The sequence below is a fragment of the Aquila chrysaetos genome, chromosome 9, assembly GCF_900496995.4.
Source record: "Aquila chrysaetos chrysaetos chromosome 9, bAquChr1.4, whole genome shotgun sequence".
Lineage (NCBI taxonomy): Eukaryota > Metazoa > Chordata > Aves > Accipitriformes > Accipitridae > Aquila > Aquila chrysaetos.
The window spans coordinates 15,539,849-15,566,189 of NC_044012.1; the positions used below are offsets into that span (position 1 = coordinate 15,539,849).

At 38.6% G+C, this 26,341-nt stretch overlaps 1 protein-coding gene across 4 annotated transcripts; it reads right to left on the reverse strand.

Annotated features, from left to right (window-relative positions):
• Nucleotides 1-6,615: 6,615 nt before the first annotated feature.
• On the reverse strand, nt 6,616-26,020 carry N4BP1 (NEDD4 binding protein 1). 4 transcript variants are annotated; one of them, XM_041125834.1, is made up of 8 exons: nt 25,649-26,020; nt 20,983-22,754; nt 13,322-13,452; nt 12,779-12,875; nt 10,929-11,036; nt 9,279-9,386; nt 9,044-9,105; nt 7,049-7,144 (listed from the first exon to the last, which is right to left on the reverse strand). In XM_041125834.1, the coding sequence occupies exons 1-7, from the start codon at nt 25,898-25,900 to the stop codon at nt 9,084-9,086; spliced, it is 2,490 nt and encodes an 829-aa protein (XP_040981768.1). In that variant the 5' UTR covers nt 25,901-26,020; the 3' UTR covers nt 7,049-7,144; nt 9,044-9,083. The 4 variants fall into 4 exon arrangements, with proteins under 4 accessions (XP_029881101.1, XP_040981767.1, XP_040981766.1 ...); XM_030025241.2 differs by lacking the exon at nt 9,044-9,105 and having other exon boundaries at nt 6,616-7,144; XM_041125833.1 differs by lacking the exons at nt 9,044-9,105; nt 25,649-26,020 and adding an exon at nt 23,960-25,517 and having other exon boundaries at nt 6,616-7,144.
• Nucleotides 26,021-26,341: the final 321 nt, after the last annotated feature.

Consider the following 26,341-nt stretch of genomic DNA (forward strand, 5'->3'; position numbering starts at 1 on the left):
AGCCATCCAGAACATAAATCAGGCCCAGGTCTAAAAATAGGATTGGATGCAGCTACAAAAAATTCCAGCAAGAAAGGCATTCATATCAAACACAGCCTGCAAGCTTGTAAAACAGAAGGAAACACTGTCAGTATTAGAAGGACACTTATGATTCACTGTTTTTCATGGAACTTTCTCAGGCACTTTCTCTGCTGTTGCAAAAGGCAGTTCAGAAATGCTCCTCCAAAACACAAATTACCCTAATATGGCACTGAAAGAGAAAGGAAAAACAGCAGCACTAGCACTGAATACTAGGACTCATTTGTAGCTTTGCTTGTTTACAACCGAAATAAAGTTATTTACATTACATAATGCCTATCTTAAAACTTAGAGAAAAAAACTCCTTTCCACAGTAAACTGTTGAATTTGTCACAAAAAATTTTGTACTTGTCCTCACACTAGGAATCAGAGTCAAAGTCTCAGGACTTTATCCTGGAGACAGACATTCTACAAAATGTTAAAGGGAGGGAGAGGGGAATGTCGCATCACTTGCTCATAAGGTATCGTCCCTGTTATTTTCCACTCAAAACACTGCTTCTAGTTGTGTTTTTTTTCAGCAAACAAAGGTTGAATAGCAGGAAGCATACTTCACAAACAGACTTTAGAGAAAGAAATAAAGATTACAACATATGTATATTCTCACACCAGCACCTAAATGAATATGTACGCAACCACGATACACATAAGTGAATGAAGACAAGTTCTTCAAGAAGCATGTTCACACAGGCTCCGGGCAGTTTAAGGGAGCCTATAGCTAATATCAGAACAAGTGCAAAGACAAAAGGCCATTTCCCTTTAAAACCACGAACAAACAAAGCCCAAATATCACGCTGGGGTTCTGTCTTCGCTTGATTAAGTAATTGTGTGACTTTCAAGTGATTCATCTATTCCTGATTAAGTCCAAGCATGAATATTTATTTTGGCATAAGAACATAATACTTAACATTTTTCAGGCATAGCTCCATCATTCAGGACAAGAAAAACAACCCCCCAACATCTCTGCCATCAGTTGCAGCAAACCAATTCATAGGAACAGAAGCCTTGCTGTATATGGAGGGAAAAAGACTGAATCCCATCTCCTTTACTACAGATAGCTACAGCGTTTATACAGCATTTGCACTATTAAATCATAGGCCTAACAGAAAACACATTTGAACGTATCTTTCAGCAATTATGCAAAAACAGAAGTACAGTCTTGACCTCTCTGACACACCTCACTTCATATGTAGGGTGTTCAGCACAGTGGGCTACCTGCAGTTTGCCGTTCTCAGTTTAATACTGACATTACTATGTTTTGTCAAGCCTAGCAGTGCAGGTAGAGGAGTGACATTTAAGCTCACCTAAAACACATACCTACTGCGGAGCTGCCCTGTACCCAGCTGAGGGCTTTGCTGTTACCACACGGTGTGCCACTGAGCAGGGGTTTGGCTTGTGCTCCCCCATCCCCTGTCGCTTTCCCGCCAGCCTCTCTCCCCTCAGTGTCTTGCATTCATTTGCTCTCAACCTGCTTGCTTCAGCTGCAAAATGGGGCAGATGCACAGAAAACCAGCAGAGCTGCTGCCCAGGCTGCCATACAAGCTCATAAAGCCTTCCCTTAAGCACTGTGTCAGTCACCAGCCACTCTCCCAGCCTTCCTGTTTCCTCAAGCCCCTTTTCTCTCTCTCTCTCTCCCTCCCTGCCACAGCTCACCTGAGGTGAAACAAGATGGATGCCCTCAGAGGCCTCATTTGCCACAGCAGCAGGGCTGTTGTGGTACTGGTTGCTGGGTAGATGATGCTGGAGCCAGCTGCGAAAAATCTTCACATCAGCCCTGGACATCTGCCTAGGCAGGATAGATGTCACGGTGGGATGAGGAGGGAGCTTGTTGCTGCCGTGAGGCTTAGGAGCTTGGTCACCACTTCCATCCACCATACTGAGCAGTTTTAGGCAAGTTGGTTCTTTCTTGTGCCTCAGTGTCTGTTTGAAAAATGGGAATGGTTATGCTGGCCATCTGTGTGGAACATTTTGGTTAATAAGAAAAAAGATACTCATCCAATACGCTCCTTGGTAATTTTGTAGTTCCTCATGTCAAAGCCCTTTTCTTCCATGTTTTCCACCCATTAAAATCTAAGCGTTATCTCAGATCTATCTATAAAAAGAATGGGAATTATGTAGTAATGTTTGCACCACAAATTGACCCTCCACATGCTCATTTTCTGTGTTAAACAAAAGGCAATTTACAATTATATTGTTAGCTTATCATTAATCAATTAGTATTTTTTCCCAGGCAAAAAGAACACATAGGCACTTGCTGTACACCCAGCAGGTTACCTGTTGCCAATAGGCACTCTCTTGTCCTTAGCAAACTTGTGAATGGACCTGTGTAATGTTCCTGTGTGCCTGCGTGGAAAAAACTTTACCAGTTCTGTAAGTCTCTTCCTAGAGATTTTTATCTACTCATATTAAGGTTTTCATCTTCACTTTTTTTCAGTGAAGAACAGCTTTCCTACATATCACAGTATTTTGACAATTTTTCATATTTTTCTTTCTTCATACAAGTTAGCATTAGGAAATAATATTTTGCAATAAATACAAAAGTATATTTCATATTTTTAAACTGATATGGTTTTTATTTTAGGTTCAGTCAACTCTGTCTTCCAAGATGATGGGAAAGGTACCTGGAACACACAAGACATTAACACTGGTAGGAAAAGAAAGCCCAAATACCACATTATGGGACACACTGGGAAACACAGTACAAAGACACTTCATGGCATTAGCTCAGGTGCAGAAGGAATGACAAGTTCAGGCTCACCACCACCGCAGGACTTGCTTGCAAAACCATGTCACTCACTATACTACTCTTTTGCCAGCACAGAACCCAATAATATATCTGAAGCATGAGCTGGCTAGGATCAGGAGCAATGCAGGAAGCAGAGCAGAGAGCTCCAAGATCATTGCTTAGAGCTGGATCCTGCTGGTCTCAAACTGACAAACCCAGGGTGCCTTGGGTATCTGAACTGCACCGTTTGCTACACAAAGATCACAGCAGAACTAAACCACAGTAGTTACACATTAGTTATCACACGGACAACTAGTTGAATGCACTCAGGCAATTATAGTATTTTATTGTTTCAGTATGGAGCTAGGAGATTATACCTGTATCCAGGATTTTGATTTTTTTGTTGCTTATTGCTGGGTCTTGGCACTTTTTTTACTATCATGGGTAAACTCAGGGCTGTTCTGTTCACATAAAAGTAGTTGTATCTACCTGGAATTATGAGTATCCTATCCTAGACAACAGGGAAGTTCTGAGCAAGATCGAAGAAATATTCCTTTATCTTCCCATTTCAGTGGAAATACCAAGAAATTGAAAACTATTAGCGATATATACCATGTTACAGAAAATCAGTTTATTCTAGGGATCAGGAACATTCTGGGTACATTCAGACTTAGACTTGACCTTTTCCTCTGCTCATTCCACTCTGAGCACTCCGTACAGTTGATAAAGGAGAATCACAAACCAACTTTCTTGCATAAAAAAGCGTATTTTCTTTGCCATTAAAAAAAAATCCAAACAAAAAACTTGTTCTGTTGGGTGCAAGAAAGCTTTCTCAGTTGCTGTGTTTCATGCAGTGCTAGTTCTATTGTGTGCCGAAAGAGGCTGTTTATGGATTTAATGAACAGCCATACTTACAGTAAGTAGGCCAATAGGGAACTAAGAACAAGTGAAAACAAAACTGAAAGGCACTGATGGTTTTGTTCTAAGTGCAGTTAAGATGCCACCCTGGGTGTTCCTCCACCATATGGCATAGCATTGCAACAGCTCCACCCATTTCCCTCAAGGAAAATTCAGACCATACTGGTTATGTTTGTCATACTCCCCGTTAACAGAGATGCAGTGTTTAAAACTCAAAGCTGAAGGGATAATAGAGCCTAAACAAAGAAAAATAGAAAGGAAAGAACCTTTGGCCTCACTTGGTATCATTTTACATGAACTTTAGCTGTGACAGCTTGCTTTAACATCCAGCAATAAACTTCTGCCATCAAAATCAATTAATGTGTCAAGTCTGTCCTCTATCTGGGAAAAAGTGGTAAGATTACAGGTTTTGGATAGCTACTATTCCCAACTAGGCTGTCATGCAAAAGTAATCAGCTACTACTCTGCTGAACACTTGATGCTACATTCCTCTTTAATTCCTTTCAAATTGGACATTAAACATAAAAGTGAACAGCACATCAGCATTTACTAGCATTAATATAGTTCCCTAATCTGCTGCTAGCTAGTGAAGAGTTTGCATACTTCACTGTGTCTTCCCACACTAGATAGTAATCAACATGGTACTTATCTTTTGCTGCCCCTGCAGTGTCATACTCCAGTTTTTATCTTCTTCCTTCCTTGTGACAAACAAATGAAAACAAAACCATATTTCTTTATCTGCACTTCTGTACTGCACAGTTGGTTTCAGTTTTGAGTATACTAATATGCAAAGGAGACACGGAATAGTTTTTATTGCTCTTGGCCCATTTCCTTGATTCTCCTGATTGCCTCTAGAAGAGCTTATTAGGAATTAAGAAGCTGACCCAAAGCTTCAGTGTCTCACTCCAATGTAGAACTAAGCAGAATTAGCCAATTCACCACCACTGTCCTCCTTGGGATCCTATCCCTGTTAAGGAAAAACCCTGGTCTTACTTTATCCCCTTACTGCTTATTAAAATGACACCAACTCCAATCAGTGACAACAGGCTTTAGGAACCTGCCTAAGTTTTTATGGGTACAGTTTTTATGTGATATGGTGATCACATAGCACTTAGTAGGTAAGCACTGCTTCTTGGCAAATATGTGCTGGTCAGAATGACTCTGCCCACCTGACTAATGAATTGCCCATTTATACAGAAAAAAAAATAATTAAGATTTGTCTATTTTGATGTAGAAACATATTTGAAACTTTTCTTCACCCTCACTTGTATTTCTGAGATGCTATAATAACTGTTCCTAATACTTTTATTTTCACTTGCTGCAATCATATTTCAGTTTGCTCCTGTTGAGGGAAGAGCAAGACTTTATCTTCTGCTTCTGACTTCACAATACATGTGAAAGGGCCATGCAAGAAGACAGACTCTCAACACCCTGATTTTCTCAGTATATTTCAGCTCTTTTGCAGTTAAGCAAAGAGTGATTTCAGAACCCAGGGAAGTGGAGAGAAAGTCACTATACTTATGCTTTAGGGTAAGGCTCAGTATGTCAGAGATTTAACATGGGCTCTGTAGCCCACATTTTCTTTACAGTCTGATTTGGTTTTACTAACGTGAACACTTAACACCAGAAACTGGTTAAAAGGAACGTATAGCATGTACAGAGACATAGACACACAGTAATCTTCACTTTGCTCCTGCTCTTGAAAGTGGTTCTATTGGTCAGCTTTCATAAATTACGTTCCTTTTTTTCCACCTTACTTTTGGGATAGATCCCAAAACAGATTTAAAGGGGTGGAGCTGATTGTTAACTACAGTGTAGTAGCTCTGCACAAGACAGCATCACATTCTGTTAACAGCTTATCACAGCATTCAGATTTATAACAGGGAGGGCAAAGACAAACAGGTAACAGTGCAGATTGTTAAAAATACTAAAATTATTCTGAAAGAGTATTGATGATCAAAAGAATTTCCAACTGAAAAAACAATGTAGGTATCACAGATCTTTTAATGCATTACAAATATCTTCTATTGAGGACAGTTGTGAATTTACACTTTCTAATTGAAACCTTCCCTCTCCTAACTACTCTAGCATAGTATCTCTCAACCTGGATGAACAGGCAAATGGATTTTCTTGGTTTTCATTCCATGGGCACTAAAATTTTACCCATATACACAAAGCTTATTAGCTGCCCATAATATTAGAAGGCTGCTTAGCATCCCTAAGTTATTCATATAATATACAATTTTATCCATAACACTCTATTATCTGCCTTGCATTTAATCTTTTTTTTATGTAAGAACGAGCACTTCAGAATGTCAGAAGCCTTCCTGTTGATCAATACAAACCAACAGATGCATAGCTCCACCTTGTGACAGTACTTCAACAATACACTGAACATCCATCCACTGCTCCCCATACAGTGATCTTCCAACTGCTGTCCATGCACCTTTAGGAGTATAGCCTATTTCCAAAATCCATGATGCAGGCTTAAGGAAAGCAGGTTCACATATACACTACTTAGAATTCTTCGTATCTGAAAATATTAAAAAGGTCTGTTTTATTTCCATGGAGAAATATTTCAAAGTTCACAAGTGAAGGAGATGCTAGTAGAGATAGGTTTTCTAAGAATATCTATACTCTAGATAAAAACACCAACAATATCTGACAGGTGCATGGCTTATGTTATAGTATGTTATGCGTGCATCTGGAAAATATATCTGAAGCTCTAAGAGTCACTTTTAAGACTCTGACATGATTTTTCCCTTTTGAGGAAAGGGGTTTTTAAAAAGTGCTAACACTATTTAAAGTGATAACAGTTCTTCAGAACTGATACTGCTTTAATAAGCAATTCAAGTGAAGCAGAAGATTTTTTTTCATAGAAAATATAACTACAAATCTGTAGTAGCAGCAGTTTTTAATTTACCAAAAACTGGCATCTATTAGCAACAGAACATACACAAAAAATACCTTTGTTTATACAAATAAAATTAGGTTCTGAATATTCACAGAGTAACAACAGAGCATTTTTCTTCACATTGGTATTCAAAGTTAGTCAAGATCAGTTGTGAGATAAAACCCCTGTATAATATTCAGTCAAGCACCATGGCAGACAGTGCATTAAGATCTCTCATGAATGGATGATCAGCTAGTATTTGATCAATCTTCTGTCTTTGCTCATAATCAGGAAAAATTTTTATCAGTGCTTCTCTTAGCTGTACTGTTTCTGAGGCAGATCTCTGTGGTGGAATTGCCAGACAAGCCTGTATGTTTGTTTCCAGTGGAAGCCATGTTGATGAACGATCACCATGTACTCTGTTTTTAGGCTGTCGACTGCTACTGGTTGGTTTGGGGACTGGTACGAAGAAAGGTGTCTCAGAAGAATATTGTCCACTGCTCTGTAAAGCCTTTTGTGCTGACCAAAAATCTCTATGGAACAAAATAAAAATTTTTATTAAATTAAGGTAAAGGAGATGCTAGCTGTCTCTGTACAAACACAGAAAAGAAAAATGCATGTAACTCCTATACACTGCTGCTCAGCTAGTTACTGATTTGTATCAAATGATAAGCATTTTTTCAAAGTGAAACAAAACAGTGGGTGTAACAGTTTTCAATTTGAACCTGGCATGACTAACATTAACTAACATTATCTAGGACTAGTTCCAATACGCTGCGAGTACTTTACTTGACAGAATACAGCAAGACTCAAAGCTTATTTTATGGAAGTATCAACATCAGTATTATTGAGCTACATGGACAAAAAGATACATTGAACACATGTACACTAATCCAGAACACGTGAAAATACTGACAGACCAAAGGGGCCTCCACATGCTCCACAAGACTATTCCTCATCTACTTTTGCTCATGACTGTGAGCTGTGCTCACATTTACATCAAGGCCTTGTTTCCCTCATGTGATATTCTTAATGAGGGAATGAAGTTTTTCAGCAATTTCAGGATCTGAATATTCTTCCTTAATTATTGAGATTTATTTCAGGCTTTGAAAAGTTGTTGCTACTCTTAACTGCTAACACTACAAAATTTAGGGCCAAGACTGCTTCAGATGCCACCAGATAACACAGAAATGTGAACTGGAACTCATGTTACAGTCTAGTTTCTTACCACCAAGGGAAACAGTATCTAAATTACAGAGCTCTATTTTAAAAGCATTTGGGTTACAACAACTCCCATTACTCAACATGGAAAGGCTCTCTAATTGCTTGAGATCCTTCTAGTTTCTGATCTTATTCCTGATGCCATTTATGCTTCCTGCATCACTTAACTCAAGTAGAAAAGTCTCAGGGAAGGAACAAAATTAACTCTTTACACTGGCACCTTTTCTCTGTCTTAAAAAACCCCACCACACACCCCCAGAAACCAAACCCTAGTTCCAGTTCAAAGTTTACAGAGAGGAAACCAAGCTCTTCTAGAGTCTTCTCAAGTCTCTTTCCATTTCTACAATCATCACAGTCACCTCTCAGAACACAATCTGTTTTCACTTCATTTTTCTCCGACACAGGCAGCTAAAACACACTGTTCCAAATGACATCTTGTAAGGGTTTTATATTACAACTTGAATACTTTCTTAGGGTTTCCTGCTGGAATTCTAGAACTGCACTTGCTTTTTTCATGTCAACATTACATGCTTATTTTCAAATAAGCCTGTGACCTACTGGTATATACATGTCTCGCTTGCCTCAAGTTTTTCCAATAGCCAAAATTCCTGCTTATTCTTTATATTAATCCTTAAGCATGCTTGCCTTTTGTATTGCGGATTTTTAATTACCTCACTTGTTTCTAAAAGCTCTCTCAATACCCCTCATAATCATTAGCATTCATAATTATTAAGCTGGTGAAAGAAGAGCAAAGAGCAGCTTATTTTTTTGTGCAAAAGAGCAAACATATTCTCAAGTCTTGGAAGTTAATGCAAAGCAAATTCATATTTTGCATATATGCACATTTTAAAAGTACAATGATCTTAAAGGAACAATATATGTTAATATTTAAAATTAAGAATCAAATACTAACGCATTTAATAACAATGCCTCTCAAAAATCATTTTATTAACAGTACAGTACCATCAAGTGTGAAATGAAATGCCTCTCCCATGACAAAGAATATGAGTGTAGAGTGTTTCTTTTATAGTGGGAGTATAGGTGCTACAAGTAATCAACCAAGGTTTTTTAAATAACATCACTGTAATTAACAGGATACCAGGCTACCACATACCCAAACCACTGACAGCTTTGTGTGATGTTAACACAGTTTGGACCACCTTTGTATGAAAGCTACCACAATCAAATCTCAGAGGAAGTTATTGTCTTACTTATCTTAGTTCTGAGAGAGATCTTGATTAGATGCAAATGTCACCAGCAGTTTCTGAACAGACTGAAGTAACAGGAAAAACATGTTTTTGTTAAGCTACTACATCCTACAGTGTTCTTGCTTAATTTTACTGTACCTTTATAATCTAAAGAGGTGTTCAAGTGAACCAGGAAAACAGTTTATTTCAAATGCAAAATCGTAACTGTCTCAAACAACAGTGAAAACAGTGCTTATACCTAGAACAGCCTTCACTTCGAAGGAAGTCATCTAATCTAGGTCCATTTCTTCCCAAAGGATCATCAGGAACCATAAATATGTCACCAGCAAAAGTGTACTGGAGCAACCTGCAAGAGACTTCTTTCAATATTATTTACTAACAATGTATTACACCCTCACTGCCCTTCACCTGTGTCGCACAGGACAAGTTGCCTTAGAGCAGACACTTCACACCACATCAGGAGTCACTGATGTTTAACTAGTAACCCATTTTAGATACAACCAGCATTCACTGTCAAAATAATTTAATGGGAGCTTATGTGAATTGTTCCCATAACACTGCACTGAACTTGTTTTTTTTGGACACCAAGTGCTGAATGACTGCAAATTTTAAATTTTTGCAGACCAGAGTGGAATTTTCTAGGTGATTAGAGAGGGTTTTCTGGTTGTTCAAACTCCCCTTCCTTGTAAGGATCTTCAACCACGTAGCTAAAATGCATATGTTACCAGAAAGCCACACAACTAGCAAACATAGCATTAGCTGTTTACAGTTAAGACACAAAAAAGCTTTTTTTCTGGAATCATTTTGGGACAGGGGGAAATCTGCATTGAAGGAAACCAGTTCAACTAAAATTTGTCTGCAAGGAGAGAATTTGGTATAGTGGAATTTCCCCAGAAGTAAAACCAATAGCAGATGTTAACACAAGCTCTTAAAAAACCACAGACTCAGAATGACACGCTAAGTATTCTTGCTAAAGTTTCGTAGGAGAACAGAACCTGTCTTGGGTAGAATTCAGTCAAGAAATAGCATAAATACCTACATGATTAGCCAACATCAATTCCATGTTCTCCCAGCTATATTGTGAGAATCCAGGACAGTTTTCAATTACTTATTTCATCAGACCTATACAGATCCCAGTCACTGCACTAGATCGTGTCAGGGAGACTCTGAGGGATTAGTGGGAAATTTGGGCAACAGAAGACCATACCTTAACAGTGAAATGACCTGATTTAACTGCGGGGGAACAAAACAAAACAAACCAAACAAATTAACAAAACAAGAGAAACCAGTTGCATGGGCAAAACTGTAATTCACAGAGAATCCACAAGCTGAAGCAGGGATATTTGACAGCTAAGTGAACTCATCTAAACCCAAAGGACACTCAACAATTGCAGGGAAATGGCTACAGGGATATGTTGCAAGTGTTCATTATTTTGTTTAGCTATGCTGGTTTGTTGTACTACTGTAAACAGTGATTGATTCTGAAACCTTAGAAGTGACACTGTATGTCTGCATCAGCTATCACGTCTCCTTGAAGAAATGAAATGTAAAACAAGAAAGCCTGTGAGAATGGACTGCAAAGTGTTTACGCTAACAGGATCTAACACCGAGCTTCAGAAGTGACATCGCTTGGCTGCTACACCAAGTTCCTATTTATGCGAGCAATTAACAGACCTACGTTAGAGAATACATGAATAATAGGGACATTAGACTACTCAACACATGATTATAAGGCCATGAATCAAAGTGGTGAAACACAGACAGTACTTTGTTGGGCTCTACAAGAATTGCATAACAGATTAAAAATAAAAAATCCCACATGAAGGTAGAGTGCCTACACTATAAGGACAGACATCCTTTTAAGCTTTCATAGAAATTGAGTAATTACCTTTTTTGAATAATTTCTCTCCAGGCAAGTGATTCTGTCACAAATTCTCTGAAGTTATCATTAGTCACAATAACACCTCCAGTTTTATCAGCAAGGTGTAATAAAAACCTGTAAGGTTAATTTCAAAGACAGTTAAGATAGCCTGCTTTGATGAAAATTGTCCAAAGATCTAAAAAAAATAAACATTTCACCATCCAGGAGTAATCTATTTGCATGAAAACAAGCACTTTGATTACCAGGAAATTACTCTGTTTTGACCCACCATATAACTTTATAGAATGTTTTAGGTAGCATGCATTTATATAGGGCAGCACAGTCTTCATGGGAGGCTTTTTTTCCCATTAAAAAAACCCCACAAGACACCCCCCCCCCCCCCCAAATCCATGGGATTATCAGATTCTAAATATTTGTAGAGGTAAATGGTTTGCTTTACTAAAGAATACAGCATTTATTACACATTCCAACACAAACTTATTTCCAGACACTGTTTTTGCTTAGCATTAATGTCTGTGTTCTGCAAGATAGTGTTATGCATGTTACTTGTTTGCTCTGTCAACACTTGTTAACAAAGAGTGCTGCTACCATTTTGTTGTTAAATAAATTGTGACAAGAGGTAACTACTGATTTATTAAGAAAATCCCACTTTTTTTTTTACCTGTCTGAAAACAAGCTTTTTGCCATTTGAAACTATTTTAGCAGAGATAATGGATGGTGTCCTTTTAAAGTGTACACTTTGATGAAAGTGCAAATATGTTAGCACAACACTCATTTCCACAGTAATCTCAACTACAAATACTGTACCTACATAGCATTTTATATGAAATGCTGGGTGTATATAAAACATTAGTGTGTAAACAACTCCAACTTGGCTGCCTTGTACATTTTTTTTGCTACAACATTATTAGTTAAGAGATCAGAGTTGCTATACTTTAACAAGAAAGATAAATTAAGTGCACTCTACTTCATATATCTTTTGCATATCAAGGTTTGCAATCAGGTACACGACTGTGCAATCTAACAAAAATAGGCATGCCCATGATGCAAAAACTTGACAGTTTTGTAATCAGAAAAATAAAGTAAGAATGATTATTAGTAGGAAGGAAGAAACCGAAATCCAGTGAACTGTAGCTAGCTGCAAAACACAATTTCAAAGCTGCAAACTGCTCATCCATGCTGATTTAGGAAAGCTGGTTGTGGAAAAACACTTCAAAAGCACGCACTTTTAACTATGTCTCAAGACTGGGAAAATCTGGCAATAGCAATGTTAAGCACTAGGAAACGCCACCAACACCCAACAAAAACCCCTAAAGCTTACTGTTGTCTCGTTTACTGAAAGATGATCCCTACATTTTGAAGCTGAACTTTGGTGCTCAAATCAACTTGGAAATTTACTAGACTACACATTGTTACAAATCACATTGTGGCATACCCACAACGGCATCAAGAAAAAAACCAGAGCAAAGTAGTACCTTATCAGTAGCTGATTTATGCTAGTGCTCCCCAAACATAAAAGACAATTCAGGGATAGACTGATGATCAGGAAAGCATAAAAACATTACTAGAAGACTAATTTCTTCCTCAATGCATTTGAAATGGATTTTTTTTTTTGCCATTTTCCATGAATTTCTGAAAACAGTACCTACAATGTTATTAGAGAATTACATATAGAAGTGTTTCTTAGGACAATAACATAACGTAACAGATGTAAAGCTCAGTCTTAAGTTGAATGCACAGCTTGCTGTCTAGACAGGTTGAAGAACTAGCTAATACAACTGTTCATGAAGTTTTAAGCTTGAACAACCATCAGCCAGATGTTTAAAAAGACTTGAAAAACTATGTATATTCCATACCTGTCATCATGAGCAGCAATTCTTGCTCCTAAAACCATCCTTGCAGGGGTTAAAGACAATATTCCAACATCCTGCAGCTGTGTTAAGAAATCCTGCTCTGTTAAAACATGAAACAACTGTTCTTAAAAACAAAAGGTTTCTTCTAGGCTATTTATAGATTTGACAATTAGTCTGAGATATAATTAGCAGAGAAGATGGGCTGGTTTTGTACCTATTAATCTACAGAAATGACATATTGATAGCTGAAGAATTGCCAATATAATAAAAATGGGGAGGAAGAGGTTGAAACTAGAAATTAAAAAGCAAACAAAACCCCAAACAAACAAAGAAGCCTCCATTTATGGCACATCAGTTAGCCTAAACAGCATTTTGGAGTGTCTCACACTGTATATGGAAACCCAATTACTCATGCTGAGCAGCCAGACTGCTCATGCTTAATATTTTATCAAGTATTCTTTCTCCATTCATTCTTCACAGAAGCATCCAAAGAAATAGTTACAATGTAGTTTGATAAAGAAAACATTGAGAAACTATTTCCCTCACCTGTAATGTAAGGATCACGTCTTGTTCTCCACTGTGGAACAAACACAGTAATATTTCTGTGGCCACGTTTCCAAAAGTAGTCAACAGCTATTGCGATTCCTCGACAGGAGAAGAACTTCCTTAGACCATGACTGGAGGTGAGAGATAGAGAAGGGAGATTAAATTCACCAGAGTTTTAGGACTAAGAATACAAAGAAAACGGAACAAAACCTTGCAAAGTGAAGAAGGAAGTTACACATAAAGCCACACCAAAGTAAAAGGCAGATTAATGTTATAGATGAGGAATCTTATAAATGGAAAGAGATCTTCAGCAAAAGAAGAGAATAGAAATATCACTTTGCAAATTTATTCCTCAGTCTCCTTTCAATTTTATGGGCACAACAATATTTGAGTAATCAGAAGTGGTTTAGCTTTAAAAAGAGGCCAATAGTCATGGCTTCCAAAATCAACTGATTATAGATTAAAATGATCATAATCCAATATTGTGGCAGTTCTAAATACAGTCCCACTACAAAATAGAACACCTTTGGTTCAACTGATTCCCAACGATTACATCTGAGAAGTTCTCTGATAATTAAGATATTAGGGCCTCCTGTCCCTTCATTTCAACAATCTGAGCTACCGTATTCAACCAAAATAATGAAATTTCTTTGAAGAAAGGTTTTTAAAACACTGTATTTTAGTGGTAATTCCCCCCCCCCCCCTTAAAAATATAAAATGTTTATTACCTGTTTTTGCAACACAGTTAAGTGACTTTCCAGAAAAATCAGCAACTGCCTAATATGAGTGATACAGAGATTGGAGTTGATGACCTTGTGAGGTCCCTCCCAGTCTGAATTATCCCAAAGATCCTATATGCCCATTTAACACATGGCAGGACGTCCTCCTTTAGCAATTAACTGTCTACCCAGATTCTGGGAACTGAGCTTCAGGAGAATATTGGAAGAAGAATCTTAAAATAAACACAGAAGACCTCAAAAATACCTCTAGAATAAATTCCTACAAAACACCTATTAGCACTTTACGTAAGGCTAAATCCAGTTTTCATTCAGAAACTTTTCCCTTCACATTTTCATAGATTAGAGGCTACACTTAGACAAAACAAAGATAGACTTATTTAGAAAAGACACACTGAATCAGAACTGATGGCATGAACAGGCAAAGCATTTCTTACAAAGTAGTGCATATTCTATGTTTTAAGTTAGATGTTAAGTCACTATAAAGTTCTTCTCATAACAGTTAAGTGACCAAGTGGTACTCATATTTTAAACCAGTCTCCTAGTTAATGTACAACTGTATATTATAAGCCTAATAGTAAGCCTTATTAGTTTTGAATGGAATTGTATCTTTAAACCCCTAGTTTAACCTACCAGGAAATCTTCTGAACAGAGAGTTCTTTAAAACATCTCCATGGAATTACTTTACAGTGAAACTCGGCCTTTACCAGCATTCATGTATCCCTTTCCAATTTTGTAAACTAATTTTAAAATAAATGTATCAAAATATAAATCTATTAGGGTTCTCTGAATTTGGAGAGGGATGTTTTATGTAGAAGGGCAGGAAAATGAATAAGCTAGATCTGAACTATAAAAGGCAAAAAATCTGACTTATTAACAGAGTTTCTGGAGAAAAAACAATCCTATGCCACACTTGCCCCAATAAAATTAAGTGTTCTTGACGTCAAGAGCAGTCAAATAAAGGAATGCAATTGTCACAGAAGAGTTACCCCTCATAAACCTTCTAGGTCATAAACTTAAAATGCAGTCATCATTCCTCCACTTTAAGTTAGGTATCCTATTCAATAAACTAGAAAACTGTTAAATACTTTCACTGTATTAATGGCTCTCAATTGGACTTCAAGAGATGCGGAGGTCTCAACATTCATGTTGAAAATTGTGCCTTCTCTACTTGTCCATTCTCCTGTTTTAGACCTTCAAACCTGCTGAACTACACAGCGTACTCTCTGGTTTTTAAATCTTTTGAAGACTAGAACAGCAGCTCTTGATTTGTCCAGTATGATCACAGACTTCTGCATTGTAGCAACTTAAAAAAAAAAAAACCCAGCATGCAAATAGAAGGAATATATTTAACTTCATCAAATAACATGTAGAATTAAGGTGAGCTATAATATGAATGAATATGTCACTGCTAGATAAACAGAAATATGAAATGCTTTATTTGAGCTAGGTAAACATCTGAAGGACAGCAAATTATCACAGCAAGGTGGTCTTCTCAAGACATCCATCTCAAAGACTGTATCTGTTCCCCAATTGCCATTGTAAATACTGGTTTTGGCTGTCCCAGTTCTTTAAAACACTATGAAGACCCTGCAGAGGTATTTCTTAGGTTAAACGAGAGATGATCATAAGCAGCACAAAGCAGCAAACAGCAGTTTGCTTTCTGGGACATGTAACATTTTCCCTTTGGTTTTTTAACTAAATTAAGGAAAGTACATATCATTTTTACAAACAATTCTAGCAAGATATAATTCCATCCAATTGTTCTTTCATTCTGAGTTTCCTCCACATTTTAATAAAATTTAATTTAAAATTACCTGACAACTATCTGGATATTTCAGTCTGCCCTGAGAGGCCTGTTTGCAGCACACAAGAGGAGGCAATTTTTAAAAATACTTGTTAGCAGCTAAACTCTGGGCTTTCTCTAATTCAACAAGCACACTGAAAGTGCAGCTAGCATTAATATATCAATGTGCCATTTTTACGAGGCTGCACGTGTCAAGAGGAAAAATTCTTCAGCTTCTTGCAGTCTTCCAGACTTAAGACACAAGGCAAGTAGTGATTCAGAAGCCCATTCAGCCTTAGCCAAAGTATGTGGACAATGCATTAATATCCACACCCCTCCCCCTACCTCCAAAACACATGGCATTTAGAGGTCAAAAAAAACCCCAGACCAATATAGGTATGGAAGCAGCTGTCCATAACCTCAAGGTACTAAGAAGTAAAACTTAAAACAATTCAAAGCAAAATTGAAAACAATTCTTCACTTTCTAAGATCTAAGAAAACAATGAGGCTTTATTTAGCCAGAAGGAAGCTGCATAATACCTACATTAACCCCCACCCCCATGATTATTTAGTAGGACATTTAAATACCTCCATGGTCACCTCATTGGGGTCCATGAAGGAAATATTAGAACTTCAGTAATGCACCTGTATAGTTGATAAATATACATATATTGGGGGCGCATGCTCAAAGATTTTTTTACTGGTAGCGGTATTCAATCAAAAAATGTTAGGAGGCCACTGCCTACAGCAGTCTTGCAGCCATCAGAGATAAGCAGATGTTTATTCACCATCTTTTAATTCATTGGTTTCAGATGTATTTGGTTGTTCTTTAAAAAAAAAAAAAAAAAAGACACAAAACCCCATGGATGAAATATGCAGACAAAAAAAAAATCTCTTCATATTAAAAAAAAAAAAAATAGACAAAGAGGATGTGGTGCATTTGTTATTTTCTACATGACCCCAACAATTTGCATTTCTCTTCCACTAATACACATTTGGAAAATCATTTTTAGAAGTTCAAGGTAGCTTATGACTCAGTTGTGACTTGCACTTTTACATCACTATTTTCTAAATAACAGAGTCTGAACTGTAAGGAAATGTTTGCTCTAGAAAACTATTTACTGCACTGTACTTGAATTAAAGCAGTGTTAATAGTTTTTGGATCATGTCAGGCTTCTCCTTTAAAGTTAGCAAGACTATAAAATGACAGAAAACGTTAATCTATTAATTCAATTAATTCTTCAGTGATTGACCTGAGTAGTTTTACTGTTGCCAGTCATATGGGACTAGCTCTGGGCTCTTTAACCTGGGGAAATCAATTTAAAAGGATGATGATGACCCTCTTCAGCTAATGATCACTTGGTAGGAAAGCATTTCTCCTCGTAAACAGAAGTTGTTACTTAGATCTACACCTGATGCCTCATCTGTGCTATAGAGACTTTCTAGACTAACTGCAAACAATTCTGTATTACCAGATCCTTGGTCCTTAAACTGCATTTGAAGCTAATCATCTTTAAAAATGTATGTTTTGTTCTGAATGGGGAAAAATAATGGTCTAGCAGTAACACATGCAAATACATGAGAGGCCTGCCAAAAAACCCCAGGCAAAGTAAGATATATTTTTATGTGAATTAAGTTTAAAACATCAGCAGAAATATTTCTGAATGAACTACACATCTAGGAATTCAAGGTATCATCTGGTAGGTTATGTAAGTTCATAGAATCATAGAATGGTTTGGGTTGGAAGGGACCTTAAAGATCATCTAGTTCCAACCTCCCCGCCATAGGCAAGGACACCTTCCACTAGACCAGGTTGCTCAAAGCCCCATCCAACCTGGCCTTGAACACTTCCAGGGATGGGGCATCCACAACCTCTCTGGGCAACCTGTTTCAGTGCCGCACCACCCTCACAGTCAAGAACTTCTTCCTTACATCTCATCTAAATCTACCCTCTCTCAGTTTAAAGCCATTACCCCTTGTCCTATCGCTACATGCCCTTGTAAACAGCCCCTCTCTGGCTTTCCTGTAGGTCCCCTTTAGGTACTGGAAGGCTGCTGTAAGGTCTCCCCAGAGCCTTCTCTTCTCCAGGCTGAACAACCTCAACTCTCTCAGCCTGTCTTCATAGGAGAGGTGCCTCAGCCCTCTGATCATCTTCGTGGCTCTCCTCTGGACTTCCTCCAACAGGTCCATGTCCTTCTTATGTTAGGAACCCCCCGGAGTTGAACGCTGAAGTTATCAGCAAATAGCAAGGTATCAAAATAGAAATCATCAGGCTAGGACTGTACATAAAGGGAAGAAGTTAAGATTGATTTCCCAATTTGCTAAAATAATATTAACTGCGACACAAGCGCTTCACAAAAATAACAACAGAATTTATTATTTCTGTTCTCAAGCAAAATTCATACGTATAACAGAGAAAAGGGAGTGCGAAGTATTTACTATCCCTAACAATTGAGGAAGTTTTGCTATTCCATGAATTTTGTTAAGATGTTTAGGAGCTAAAGTAGGTCTTTCATAACCACAAAAGAATAATATCTAAGGGCATCTCTGTGAAACTAGAAGCATACATCCATTTTTTTTCCCCATCAACACAACTGTGTGTACATGCACATGCAGATCTGTGTTTACATAGTTACTTCTGGGAAACTGTACCAGCTGTCAACTGTCTGAAACATTAAATTCATTTTAGGACAGACTTTGACATTATTTTCTAAGGTACATAACATAATAATTTTTTTTCCTGGAAGTTTATTTTCTTCCCCTAAACAGCATTTAAGCCCATTCTTTGGGAAGCGTCTTTCATCTAATAGCTGGAAGTAGATGACACATGATACATGTATCTTAACCAGTCAGATGTGTTTTTCTCAGCCTAAGAGCATCCTACAGAATTCATGGGATCACTGGTAGTAGTGTGGCCTATTCTTAGAAAACATCCTATGCAAGAATTAGTGACAACTAAATACAAGATAATATAGCTGATATGAGGCTCTTCAGGACTTCCAGTCTCCAAGGTTAAAATCCATATTTTAAAATAGTTTAACTATTTAAAAAACACTTAAATAGGCTAATCTTTTCCCACTTTGTCTGGGGATACAGAGAATCTCTCTCAGAATTACTATTGTTTTGCTTAAAGTACTCCATTTTGGTTCTGGCAGCATGGTTTCAGAATGAAAACTGATTTCTGTACTTGGAAGGGTTTATGCATGTTCAGCAGAGGAACTCTGAATGCACCAAAAAAATCTTTAACAGCAAGTTCTCATAGTAAGTTTACTCTTACTTATTGTTACATTGTTGAGTGGAACAGAATAGTCAGTCAGTTTGTTCTTAAAAACTACCACTTCCTCACTAAGAAGAAATACTGCATTTGTCATTGCTCACTTTCATATTCCAAAACTACAAAAAAGGCCCACAGCAAACAATGACAAAATCTTGACATGCTTACTTTTCAAAATTACTTCGTATAAAAAGAACAAATCCAAGTCTCCTCCTGACTAGAGAACAGCAATCAATGCAAGGAGTTTTGATGAGACAAATGTTAAAATGAACCAAGGGAAACATAATTTTAGAGATATAGGTTCTAACTGATTTTTGCTATTCCAGTTAGTTATAACAAACTTTAAAAAGAAAATTGTAATTGACAATGCCCTCCAAAGTTGTCTACAATAGAAGCACGGGGGTGGCGGGGGGGTGGAAGGAATTTGAAGTTATTTACAATAATGGAAAATCCCTGCATCATAGTCAATAAAAGGGATTTCTTGATCTTTTCAGTATTAACTGTGCCCATTTCGTAGGGTTTGTTTGCATGGTGCCTTGTCAGCCAATCTATTAAAATTATCCAACAGCCCTATAATTGTCTACTATTGTTTGCATACATCCTTTCAGGTATCAGGAGGAATAAGAGACAAGGTGTGTGCACACATACACATGGTTCTCTATTCTGCAAGTTTTATGGAGGGGGATGGAATATTTTTGTTGTGTGCCTACATTTGCAAAAATTAACAGGACCCAAGCACTAATGTGTAATGTTGTAAAAGGACAAATACATTACTACTCTATAAGAACCTCCACTTTAAAATCACAAGACACTAAGAGCAAAAGTAAAAAACCAAAACACTTTACTCTTAAGCTGATGGCAACTCAACTTCTTTGTTAGGTGTGTGCAAAGCAAATTAAGTTTCATGCATAAAATTGCTTCCAACAGAGCAGGACTCACTGAAATTACTTCTGACTGAAGTGTTACATTGAGCTCGAGCACTGATAATTCAAAGTAGGTTGCTCTGAAATGGCACAAATGAGGCTTCAAATTTGACCATTGCCTTGTAAAGAAATGCTGTAGAATTAATTCACTTTTCATTTTGAAACACTGTTATCAAAAAGGATCTCATCTACCTCTAACATATATCTAGTTTTAGCTTTCATTGCCTATTGTATTCAAGTTTTTTTCAGATTGTTTTAGTATTTGGGCTTCATAAATCTGAGCTACCCATTTTTACAAATTCACAAATTTCTAACAGAGCAGGAAAGATAAGTCTTAAAAGGCTTTACAGAAAGTTTTTTCCAGAGTATTGCATTTACCAACCAATTTTTAAAGTCAAAATAAGGATTTTCCTTATTCTATTTTAACCAGTTATTGCATTTGTTCAACTTCAGAGTATGTAATTTTATTAAACCAGAAGTAAATTCTACAAGAATTGTTTCATGATAGAACATCCCACAACCACACTGTTCTAGCTGGATTTGTGTACTGAATTAAGTGTCATATAGCGCACCTGCTAAAAACTTCTGAATTTCCTTCTATGCACAGTATCTCAACAAAGAATAGTAACTCTAAACAAGTCAGTCATAAAAATGAATGCTGTCACTAAACAGAGAATAAAAACTATCAAAATTGCTATGCACTGGAAATTAAAATGGCTACTGTCAATCTCATGTAATTTTTCATTATCAAGCCTTACCACAACTTACCAATGTAGCCATTACCAGTAGCTGAAAAACCTTGCTGTGTACATGGACTGTTGGTCACCAAAAAGCTAGCTACCAAAAACTTTACATATGCCACAGCAACCTCTTAGTCCCCATTTCATTTGAAAGTTCATTGAACTTTTAATAAAGAGGTAGCTGAAAAGAACAATACTTACGAAATTGCAACATTGCTTCCATCAATAATGATATGTTTTAAATATGGTTTCCCAGGTTCATTTTTCAATTCCAATCTGTATGGCTTTTTCAGAGATTCCAAAAATCTTTGAACTCCAGTAACTGAAGGATCAGGATGATGTCTGTGTGGTCCCACTGTGTCTCTATCAGGATTTGAAGGATGTATTTGTGAAGACAATACCTGGTCTGGGATAGGATTTTCAGAATTTGAGGTTTGGGAAAGGCATTGGTTGAGAGATCTCACTTGAGAAGAGCTGCAGTGTCCTAATTGGTCCTCAAAACCAGGATGACTATTCTGTACAGTTGAGGGCCCTGCAGATTTTTGCTGAACTGCAGTTTTAGTCTTAGGTGAAATACGCTCCATATCTGAGCTCCCTCTGGCTACAAAATCAACATCTTTTAGAGCTCCAGCTCGTACAGTGCTGAAAGTTACACCACCATCAGTTTCTATATCACTTGACCTTGAACTGAGATTCCTACCAGGGCAATAAATGTCTCTTTGTTTATAGCACATAGCTGAATTTTTACTGGAAGGAGAAGCAGGTTTGCATACCAACATATGCATTTTATCTTCTTCATCAACTTGCACATTTGGTGCATCTCTTATTTTGTGATACTTATTTTTTGTCTCCTTTGAAATATGACTGGATTTAAGTGGACTTTTATTGCTAGAAATGCCTTTGTCTTCTAGCTTTTGTGAATTATTTGCATTATTTCCCAAAGGAGGATTGATAGTTCTAGGCTTTTGAGATGACTGTTCCTGTTCTTTTTGAAATTTTAAATTTTCCTTTTCGATTTCTTCTAGCAATGTTAATGGTTCCACAGATTGTCCTAGGATACCAATAACCTTTTCTACAATATTTTGGGAATATCCCATTGTTCTGAAAAAGTTCACAAGGATCTTATATTCCATTTCCTCATTGATATCATCACCTTCTTTAAGGCAATAACTGGGTTCATCTGATTCACTGCAGCTATCCGAAAGCAGATCAATAACTACATTGCTGTCTGAAGGATTACTGTGTGAAGGAGATTTCACTTCCTGATCATTTTCCAAAGAGAATTGCTTTTTAGGGAGCCTTTCCTCATCATCAGAAGATCTTCTTTTACATGATTGCCTTTCTTTAGACACCACTGCCTCTAACAGAGGCACAACATTTATAGGAATAAAACTTGTTTCAGGAGCATCAGAAAACACAGTGTCCATTTGCTTTGTAAGCTCAGTTACAGGTGTCCCAGCATTGTTTCTTGCTTCCTCACCACCTGCTCTTCCATCTCTGTTTGTAGCGATTACTTTGGAGGCTTTGTTCTGTAAAAGCTCTGTTGGGCTTTCAGAACCTGTAAGATCTATGATATTGCTCTCCACTTCACAACATTCCATTTGTGTGAGAGCTAGGAGTTCTCTTTTTAGTGAGCTAGGCAAAATCAGTAAATCCATTGTATATTTATCTGCATGTGCTTCCACAAACTGTCTGAATTGCTTTTTAATCTCCGATTCATTGTCACTTAATAAGCTTTCATTATTCTCAAAAAGCTTCACAAGCTGCTGAACATGACTTTGAGCCATGACAACAGCTTCTGCACCCCCCTTAATACTAAGCAATCCTATTTCCAGCACTGTTATATCAGCACAGGTGTCCTGAATAAGGCTGTTGAGAAACAGGCTCTGTGCACCAACAAAGATGCAGTGCATGTCCTTCGGGTAGCACTCCTTTTCTTCTAGTTCAGGTTCACAGAGTCCCTTAATATACTCCTAGAAGGAGAAAAAGACAGCAGAGTGAATATTTGTGAACAGCTAATGTATAAAGTTAGTTTTGGTAAGGTCAGTAAAGGACAAGTACTTTAGAAAATAAAGCCAACTTAGCATAACAAATGTGAGAAACTAAATACTGCCAGTAAACTGGATAATAGAGATAAAGTACAGATATCTGAATTATTCTTAAATAGATCTCATAGAAGGCTAACTTTCTTTTATATCCTATTGTTTATAAATAAATTTACTTAAATACTCTGTTACTATCAGTTTCAAGTTGTAGCTCAAACAGTTTGAAAGACAAGTCAAAAGCGATTTATTTTCCCATCCCCATTCTTTGGTCAAAGAGAACATGCTTCATGAACAAATGCCTTGCACTAGAGAATTCTACCTAGTCCATAAAACTGAACTTCTAAAAATAATTTCTAAAGATGATTTGCAAAGGCTCATCCCAGCAGTAGCTATCCTATATTTTTAAGTTGTTATTATGTGTTACTTATTCTATACTTACTACCCAAAATCAAGGACATCAATCCTGTGGCATGGCACAACGTAACTAGTATCCATTAAGATACCCTTTAGAAAAAAAATAATGCTAAACTCAAACAAACGACAAAACCACTATCTGGACTCTGATAGATTCCCTTACTAACCAAATAAAATATTCATATTTTAAAACTACAACTGCCAGAGCACCTACTTACAATGGGTATATAATACCAAAGAAAGTCACACCCAAAAAGCTCAATACCAAGCAGCTTTCCACATAGGGCTTTGAAACTCATTATTTTCAAAAAGCAGATGATACTGACAAATGACTGAGAAAACTCCAGGCTCCAGATAGTTTTGTGTTCCAGAAGTTCAGGTTTTTAATAGATAAAAGAAAAAAAAAAATCCCATTGCTATTTCTGCCACCTAGAAGTTACTATAGGTAAATTCACTACACTGCATTGTTTTAAACGTGTCAAGAGTTCAGAACTCTGTCAATACAGTATACTATTTCTTCTTTCAGGTGGCATTATTTTTCCCCAAATTGTCTCTTTCCATGCTTAAAATTCTATAATGTAGAGAAACCAGTTTCTAAACTGCAGTCGTTGTATTTGCACACTCCCATCTCTCTTTACTCTTGGAAGCTAAACTTCTCTTTTAAATGGAACTGAAAACCAATAGAAGGTAATGAATAACATAACACCACTTCCTATCACCTCTTGAGTTACATCACCAAAGGCATCATGGCAGGCTGCTTCAAGACCATATTAGCACAAACTGCTTCTGCAACAAAATCCACAGGATTACTTTTCATGCCTTAGTCATCATATGACTGCTTTTGCAGAGCAACAGGACAGTAACATAATCAGAAAAAAGGATATTAAAAATCTGGGAACTTTTTTTTTTTTCTTCACATTTACTAAGCAGCACTTAAGAATGAATACATTGCACGTGACTGATGAATTAAAACACAAATTGCTATCACCAAACCTTTTAAAGGGAGACAATAGAAACATGCAATTGTTTGTACTTTCTAGTCAATAATCCCCCCAGATAGGGTCTGAAAATTGCTGTACATGTAAGGGACAAGTCACCCCTACCCTTTAAAGTATGTGGAGTAGGAAACATTTTGTGTGTTATTAGGAAAAGCAGCAATGAGAAAATGGAAATCTTGTGCTGCTTATTTCAGGCTTTAATTTTCTGGAAAAAAGCAAGCTGTACTGCAGCTGCCTGGAGAAGATGAATAGCTGTTTATGATACCTGTAACAGCTTCTGGAGTCTCTGAGCCCCAGTATGCAAGCAAATGGGCTTAAAATCAATTTCAGAGTCAAATAATTAAAAAACCTCAACATTCATAGCATTTTCCTTCTAAGTCTGATACATTACACAGTTAAGGAATCAAGTTTTTGAAAGTGGACTGCCAAGTCTGTGAATTAAGTCACAACATATATGCTAAGTAACCCCGCTAATATATATGCGTATTTAAACAAACAAACAGACACAATTGCCCACTTACTGAGATTTTCGTTTTGAAAGCTACCTTCAGCCTAGCTAGCGCTCACAGTACCATTCTCATCACATGATTCAAACACCTATAGTTGCCAGGTCCACTGTAAGTAATATGAATTTCATCATTCCTGCCGAGCCCCCCCAAGGTTAGTTGTAAAAGAGTTTTAACAAAGTAATTCTGTGAAGATACTTCACAGCAACTAGTGTCACAGTCAGAGACACAAACAGCTTAGAGGGCCCTCTCTTTTAACGTGTGTAGCGTTTGGTTAAAAAGAAAGCTATCTGCTCCAGCAAACAGACTGGCAAAGCAGTCTGGATCTGCCAACTTTTACACCAAGGAAATATTAGCTCTGTTAAGCTGTTAGCGAGAGCTTTGCTAATAAGCTACTAAATGCCACAGAATAAATTAAGTCTATAAAGCAACTGTGAAACATGGCAACACCCAACCAACCCCGAAGAATTTCCTGACTTCGCGAAGGAAAAGGAGAGCGATACATCTTAATCGCGCTTTAAACCAGAACTTGGCCCATTCTCACAGGTGTTACAACCCCTCAGCAGACGGCAGTAGTATCTCACAACGTGGGGACCGTAACGCCCTCTGCAATCCCGACGACCTTTGCACTTCTCAGCTGAATTGTTTCTCATTATTATCTACGCTTATGTCAACACCATGGGAGACACCCTGGCACCTGGAACACACCTATTTGCCAAGGCAGGACCGTTTCTGTTTCCTCGTGAAGCACTCTTCCCCCACCCTTTCTTGCTCCTACCCGCACGCAGCGGCCCGGCGCCGTGCCCCGGGCGAGGGGGGCCTTGCCGTACGCAAACACAGCCCCAGGCTCCGTCCGGGTGACCCCGGCCCCAGCGCTTCCCGCCCTGCCCCCGGCCCCCCGTACCTTGGCGCTGCGCACGGCCTTCCCACCGCCCGCCAGCTGCACCCAGATCCTGGCGGCGGCGGGCGGCGGGCCCGGCGGCGGGATCGCGGGCCGCCAGTCCCCCTGCGCCCCCAGCACGGCCAGCCGCACCTCGAACAAGCCCTCGATGCGGTCCCGGCTCCCCTCCAGGAGGCGGCTCTTCTCCGCAGGGACGGTGAACTCGTCCACCCCCGGCCCCGGCTCGGAGCCGCGGGCTGCCCAGCGAGCCGCCATCAGCGCCGGCCGCGCCGCCCCGCGCTCCGGCCTCCCATCCCGCCGGGCCCCAGGACAACAACACGGGGAATCCCCAGGCTCCCTTCGCACGGCGCGCCGACGTCATCTGCCGGCGCCCCGCGCCAGGAGGCGGGGAGCGCCCCTCCACAGCCGCGGCGCCATCTTTAGCGAGGGCGGCCGAAGCGATCCTCCCTAGGCCGGGCTTCGTCCCGCCTTTCGGCGGGATGGGCGGTTTTTGGCGGGGCCCGGAGCGGTGCGGAGGCCGAGCCGCCCGCCTCCTGTTTTTTCTCTCTGGCTCGCGGCTCCCGCTGCATGCCGGCGGGTGCCTGCAGTCGTTCCCTAGGTGCCCTGAGAGGAGGCTGGAGGCTCCCCACAGCGGCCCGCCCCTGACCGTTAGCGCCAGGCACAGTCCTCACACAGCGGCCTCCCCCGCCTGGCAGG